The sequence below is a fragment of the Myotis davidii genome, unplaced genomic scaffold (assembly GCF_000327345.1).
Source record: "Myotis davidii unplaced genomic scaffold, ASM32734v1 scaffold211, whole genome shotgun sequence".
NCBI lineage: Eukaryota > Metazoa > Chordata > Mammalia > Chiroptera > Vespertilionidae > Myotis > Myotis davidii.
In genome coordinates this window covers 1,629,758-1,636,795 of record NW_006282523.1, presented here as the reverse complement: position 1 = coordinate 1,636,795, position 7,038 = coordinate 1,629,758, and the positions used below count along the sequence as shown (strand labels likewise).

The 7,038-nt window shown below is 55.2% G+C and overlaps 2 protein-coding genes across 2 annotated transcripts in view; both read left to right on the top strand.

Moving 5' to 3' along the window:
* The window catches only part of WDR45B (WD repeat domain 45B), a 36,896-nt gene that overhangs the window by 8,937 nt on the left and 20,921 nt on the right, over positions 1 to 7,038 (top strand). The window contains exon 2 of the mRNA XM_006753032.2: positions 3,710 to 3,718. The gene's annotated coding sequence lies outside the window, so the exon portion shown is untranslated. The remainder of the gene's footprint in view (positions 1 to 3,709; positions 3,719 to 7,038) is intronic.
* Positions 1 to 7,038, top strand: part of RAB40B (RAB40B, member RAS oncogene family) — a 17,152-nt gene that overhangs the window by 9,464 nt on the left and 650 nt on the right. The window contains exons 3-6 of the mRNA XM_006753033.2: positions 3,425 to 3,486; positions 4,535 to 4,595; positions 5,275 to 5,352; positions 6,076 to 6,298. Of these exons, the coding sequence (XP_006753096.2) occupies positions 3,425 to 3,486; positions 4,535 to 4,595; positions 5,275 to 5,352; positions 6,076 to 6,298 (424 nt within the window). The remainder of the gene's footprint in view (positions 1 to 3,424; positions 3,487 to 4,534; positions 4,596 to 5,274; positions 5,353 to 6,075; positions 6,299 to 7,038) is intronic.

Sequence of the window (7,038 nt, the reverse complement as noted above, 5' to 3'; positions counted from 1 at the left end):
CCGTGTGGTGCCCTGGGGCTGCTGCCTCGCCAAAATAGAAGCGAGCAGGTGGCGGAGGAATGGAAATAGATGCCTAAATTATTCATCCTTCTTGCAGAGCTAAAAGCGTATTGACCGGCTGGCATTTGGGGTTTCCTTTTTTCATTTTATTTTTTTTTAAAGAAGGCTAAAATTATCTCTCTTCTTGTCTCTCATTCTGACTCACTCAAACATTCTGACAGGCTTTGTTCTGGAAGCTTTCATGTATTTTTATTTTATTTCTGATGGACGGAGTTCTTGGTGACTGAGTTGAGGACCGCCGATGTGAGCTATGTTTTCTGATCCTGACACTGACACGACGCCTTTCAAAAATGCCAGGCCCTGCCGGCTGCTGTCACTTAGGGGTTATAGCGTCGTCCCACGCACAGAGGGTCGAGGGTTTGATTTGAGATCAAGGGCGCATGCCTGGGTAGACTGAAGACACCTCAGACATCCAAAGACTCAAAAGCTACCTTCTACGCACCCTTCTCAGGGAAACCACAGAAGGCATAAGCCAAGAGGGGAGACATGGGGTCCAGGAGAGAAGGGAGGGCCAGGACAGCCGCTCCCGGTGCAGGGGAAGCAGGACAGACAGCAGGACGGACGAGATGCCCAGGAAGGCTGGGAGTGCTGAGAGGAGGCTGAGAGGTAAATGCAGAGGAAACTGAGCAAATAAACAGGCTGTTTTTAACTCCCATGAAAACAAAAGTTTGTACATGAAGGAAAATTAAAACACAATATCCCACATGGTTCAGTTGTGGGTAGCGTTTACTTAGTCATATTGATGTAAAATCGAATATTGATCTGGCCAAAGTTGCAACATAATTATACTGTGTGTGAGCGTGAGAGAGGCAGAGAGACAGAAGCAGAGATGGCGACAGGGAGTTAGAGATGAAGGCAGCTGGCGTGTCAGGAAAGTGAACACATTTCCCCTTCAGGGTGGGCAGTCAGTTAATGTCTAAAACGGAAAGTCAGGAAGTTGGAATATAAGCATGTTGTTTACAGATCTGGAGACACGGGGCTTAGAATGGGGGGCACACAGGTGGGTGCAGACAGGGGGGCGGGGGGCGGGGCCTGCCGTCTCCCATACTAAGTCCAAGAACCAGTTGATGCTGGAGGCCCTGTGTATCCACGACTTTGATGGAAAGAAAAACCAAATATAGTTTTAGAAACGCAGAGGTGCCCAAAAGACCACCAGCAATGAATTTTTATATTTACGAAAAGTTTTTTTTTTTAATAGATTTTTATTGATTTTTTACAGAGAGGAAGGGAGAGGGATAGAGAGTTAGAAACATCGATGAGAGAGAAACATCGACCAGCTGCCTCCTGCATACTGGGGATGTGCCCGCAGCCAAGGCACATGCCCCCGACCGGAATCGAACCTGGGACCCTTCAGTCCGCAGGCCGACGCTCTATCCACTGAGCCAAACCGGTCAGGGCTACGAAAAGTTTTTAAAAAAACTTTTGGGACCTGAAAAAGCAAGTACACGAGGGCGCTTTCTAAATCAAAGACGTGCAGGACAAAAAGGAGCCACCACGAAAAAGAGCCAAAGCAAAAATTTAAAAAATGAACCATCTCTGCAGGCCCTGGAGGGTGAGGGTCCCCCCCGCCTGTCGGGACGCAGGAACCCCACAGCCCACGTTACCTCCAGACTCAAAAGCAGATTCCCAAGTGCATCCAGTGCTTCCTGTGGACAGAGGGAAATCCCCAGCATTCCGAAGGGAAGCAGAACGTTTCCCAAAATATGTTTTCTAGCGACTTCAAAGTTACTGGGCTACATATGAAATTAAGGTTCTATTCACGACATATGTACATATAGATCCTATTTACATGTTCTATGCAGTCAGATATTCTAGTGTGTGTGTGTGTGTGTGTGTGTGTGTATGTATCTCTCATTACGCATGCCCCGGGGCTGGGGGGGAGGCCTTGGTAGTCAGTTGCTCTAAAGAGTAATTTCGCAGAGTCTGAAGCTACTGAGCTAAACTTTCTGCAAAATGTATGTTCAGCCCCAGCAACCTGGGTGCCGTGCCCTGGAATGGGGAGCTAAACCTGTTGTCACCCCCACAAGGCACGTTGTCGTACCCTCAGCCTGCTTTACAGACAGGAGACGTTAGCCCTGGCTGGTGTGGCTCAGTGGTTGAGTGTTGCCCGTACACTGGAGGGTGGCTTCCAGGTCAAGGGCACATACCTGGGGGAGGTAACCAATCGGTGTGTTTCTCTCTCTCCCCTCTCTCTCCCTCCCTCCCTCCCTCCGTCTTTCCCTCCCCCGCCCCCTTCCACTCTAAAATCAGCGGATAAATATCCTAGGGTGAGGATTAACAACAACCCAAAAGACAGGAGACTTTATGAACCAGGCATTCTTTTTCTCGTAGCTCTTTGGGTGTGTGTGTGGGGGAGGGGGTAGTCTAACATTCTAGATCTTTCCAGGAAGCACAGGTCAAGCCCTTGAAAATGACCGCATCTTTCCTATTGCAATTTGGAGGAGCCATTCACCCACGGCAAGATCCCTCCAGGGCCAGGCCCTCTCTCTCCCTCTCTGGCTGCCTCCCTTCGGCACTCACCCCCAGACAACGCAGCAGCTTTATTTGCGCAAACATTCAAAGTGGGATCACGTCCTGTCCATCCGGAGTCTTCACAGCCGGCCCCTCAGGGTGTGAGTGCTTTGGGGATGGTGCTGAGCCCGTCAGCGAGGCAAGGCCAGCACCACAAAGCCTCTGCACTTGCTAAGCAGCCGGGTCCTGTCTGGGGACAGGCTCTCCTTGCTCCCCTGTTGCCCACCAGGGCGTGTTCTCCTGCGGAGACTCCTCGGTGCACACAGGAGGTTCTCAAGGAGCAGGAACCTGGCTTCTGGCTGAATGGGGAGGAACAGCTCTCCTTCTCGGAAATGATTATTGTGGGTTTTTTCCTCTGATCTTAGAAGAAATACATGCTCATTGAAGAAAACATGCTCTTGAAAACAGAGAAAGTTTCTTTTTTAAGTAAAAACTATCCAAATTCTGCAACCCAGAGACTTACACACACACACACACACACACACACACACACACACACGCACGTCGGTGCTTGCAGAGCCGTGATAGTGTTTCCGATCTGGTTGCACATTCTCCATAGTTTTACTTTACAGCCTCAGTGTGATAATTTGAGGGAAACCATCTCAGTCTTTTAGCCCCTTGGGTGAGAGGAGGAGGCGCGGATGGGCAGGGGGTGTGGGGGAGAGGGCCGAGCCATCCGGGAGACCCACAAGCAGGGTCCAGCCCCCCAGCCTGTACACCGTGCATCTGCATGGAGAGAGGGTGCGAGTCCTGTCTCCCCAGCGTGAGAGTGAGGCCCCCACGCCCTGTGGGGGAGGATAACTGTGGGGATGCTGCAGCCAGCTCCCACTGAAGCCGCCCACCCTCTTCCATAGGCATCGACTACAAGACCACCACCATCCTGCTGGACGGGCGGCGGGTAAAGCTGCAGCTCTGGTGAGTCTGGTGCCCGCCTGGACCCTGAGCGCTCCGCCTGCACCTGGGGAAGGTCCTCTCCCCTCCCGCCCGGCCCAGGGCTCTCTGAAGGAGGGGCTGACCCCTTGTCCGGGCCGGGGCTTTGACCCTGGTCCAGGGGAGGGGAGCCCTGGGCCTTACGGGCCCTGCTGTCTGCCAGGAATCTGGCCCAAACCTCCCCGGGGCTCAGAAGGCCTCATAGCAGCGGCTCCAAGTTTTCTTCTGAATGTCCCCCACCTTAACCGCCGTCAAACAGGCCCTCGGCTCCCAGTCCTGTTTCTGGTTTGAGTGGTCCCTCCACGCCCCCCCCCCAAGGCTCCAGGGGACCCTGGAGTCATCCTGGACACCCACGCGGGAACCCCTGCCCCTGGCAGGGCACAGGAGGCCAGGTGAACTGTCCACACGTTCTGACCGTTCTGGCCGAGGCAGGAACCAGGGCAGAGCTGGGCGTCAGTCCCTCAGGGTCGCTCTCCTCGCCCACAGACCTTCTGGCAGCCCCACCTGTGGGCAAGGCCTGAGCGCCTGAGGCTGTGCTGGGCTGATTGGGGTTCTGGTGATTGGCTGCTCCCAGCCTCTGGCCCCTCGAGCCGGCCCTGCTCCCTGAGTCTGGGGGAAGGTCACCTGTGGGTCCGACTTCATATGATTGACTCAGAGTTAGCGGAAGCCAAGGGATCCCGCCAAATCCTTCGACCTACACCCCCCATGAGACTCACATCCCTCACAACACAGCTTTATCTCCAGACTCCACGTCATTTTAGAAGCTTACATTAGATTTATTTAAATGTCAGAATTAGGGTGTTGAAACCTGTCACTAATTTTTCTAGTTTGGTTTTCAGAATGACAACTAGAAAAGAGCATAAGCCCAGGACATTCCGATGTCCAGGTCCCTCCAGGGGACGAGGTGACCGTTTGTTGGGGTCTTGGACTTTCAGTGGCACGGTCACCAGCTGATGAGAGTCCCAAGTTCGGTGCCCGCTGGTCAGGAAGAAGCAGCAATGCCTCACCTGTCTCCATCACCTTTTCCTTCCAGGGACACGTCCGGGCAGGGGAGATTCTGTACCATCTTCCGCTCCTACTCGCGGGGCGCACAGGTAACCCCCGAGCGGGAGGTCGCACTGACATGTGGGATGCTCTTTCATGTTGAGCTCTCTGTGTAAACTGAGGCCTGAGTCTATGGAGGGTTTGGTGGCTCACAAGCCTTTGTTGGCACCAGGGCTATACGTGTGCACGTGCATGTGTGCACTGTTCTATGCATGTGTGTGTTCATGCACATGTGTGAGGCTGTCTACATGCACAGGCGTATTCATGTTGCATACCTGTGTGCTTGTACACACACTGCATGCAGGAGAGCTGTGTGTACGCGCATGCATGCTTGTACATGTACATACCTGTGTTGGTATAAATGTCCCTGTGTGTGCATGGCTGTGCATGTGCATGTGTGTGCACCTGTGTTAATGGTCCTGTGTGTGTCTGTCCTCCTGAGCTGGTGAGACCCAGGCTCCTCACGCCTGTGTCCCTGGAGCAGCTTGTGGACGTGGGGAATTGCGTTCTAGTCCCCAGCCACCTTGATGTCTGAGGGCTCAGCAATGAGCTTGTGAAATAGTGGAGATAACCACACAACTGCTGCATCTGGTGGATAAATCCAGACAAGCCTGTGTCAGAACAAGCGTGATGGTAGTGGCTGTTGTGAGTCTGTTACTGTGTGGCCCTCACGCGGCTGTGCAGCCCGGAGCTGTGCCTGCAGCGAGGTCAGCCGGTGCCTCTCCCCAGGGGGTGATCCTGGTCTACGACATCGCGAACCGCTGGTCCTTCGACGGCATCCACCGCTGGATTAAGGAGATCGATGAGGTGTGCCTCGGAGCACAGCGCTCCCTCCCTGTGGGCGCGAGGGTGTCGGGCTGGGGACGGGGCATGTGGGCCAGGGCACCAGGCTTCAGCCCCAGGGAGGGTGTGCCACCTCCCAGCACGGGAGCTGCCCTGATGCGAGACCCGGCAAGCTCAGGAGTCCGGCCCTGCACGTGGTCCGGTGGGCTCACGGGCAGCGACCAGGCTGCTGCCTGCTGGCACCCTGACCAGCCCACTGCCCCTGGGGACATGGAGTGCGGGGACCACACCCACTGCCTTAGTTTCCTGCTGCTGCTCTAACAAACCGTAAACCAGGCGGCTTAAAGCTACACATTTGTTTCCTCACATTTGGAAGCCAGAAGTCCAAGAGGAAGGTGTGGGCAGGGCCGCTCTCCCTCCTAAAGGCCCGGAGGAGGCTCCGTCTGTCTCCTCCCGCTTCTGTGGCTGCCGGCAGCCCCGGGCGCTCCTGGGCCTGGAGAGGCATCCCTGTTTCCACTCTGTGGCCACCGGCCTTCTTCCCCGTGTCCTCTCCTCTCACAAGGACACCGGTGATTGGGTTCAGGGCTCACCCCAACGACCTCATCTCTACTAATTACATCTTCACACGCTCTGAAGTTCTGGGCCCGTCTAACTGGGGGCATGCCATCTACTTCCCAGTACCCCTACAGTGCCAACAGCAGAAGCTCGCACAAGTACCCACTTCCCTTGCCTTCCTTCGCCCTCTAGCACGCTCCCGGGGTCCCGAAGATCCTGGTGGGAAACCGCCTGCACCTGGCCTTCAAGCGGCAGGTGCCCACGGAGCAGGCCCAGGCCTACGCGGAGCGCCTGGGTCTCACCTTCTTCGAGATCAGCCCTCTGTGCAACTTCAACGTCACCGAGTCCTTCACCGAGCTGGCCAGGACCGTGCTGCTGCGGCACGGGATGGACCGGCTCTGGCGGCCGAGCAAGGGTAGGCTGAGCTGTCCCACAGCCCGGGCGCCGCTCGCCCTCCCAGGGCTGCCTCGGGCCGCCCTTCCCATCCCCAGGGCATACCTGTGCTGACTTAGAGGGCAGTCATGGTTACAGCTCTGTCTGGCCGCACGGGAGGCTGCGGAAATCTGTGCGTAGGCAGAGGCGGACGCATTTATCGTGAGGTGGCCCCAGGCGTCCACGCTGAGAGGGGGTTGTGCCTGAGCAGGACCCCAGTCTGTGAAGAGGGACCCCCTAGGGCAGCACTGTGGCTTCCACGTGACCTTCGACCTTCCTGCAGATGGCTTTGGGAAGAGCTTATCACATTAGGAATAATTCCCTTTCCACTTTGTTTATAAAGAAAGGAACTTGAGAAATAGAAGTGCGTAGGGTTGTTTCTTTAATATATATTTTTATTGATTTCAGACAGGAAGGGAGAGGGAGAGAGGGATAGAAACATCAGTGATGAGAGAGAATCATTGATGGGCTGCCTCCTGCACACCCCCACTGGGGATCGAGCCCACAACATGGGTATGTGCCCTGACCAGGAATCAAACCATGACCTCCTGGTTCACAGGTTGATGCTCAACCACTGAGCCACACCAGCTAGGCAAGGGTCTTTTTAATAGAATGTAACTGGCAGTGGGATGTATATTAAAATTCCTGAGGAGACCTCCTGGGACATTAAACCCCACCCCCCCCACCCCTCAGCCCTCAGGGCGGGAGGGGGGCCCCGGGCTT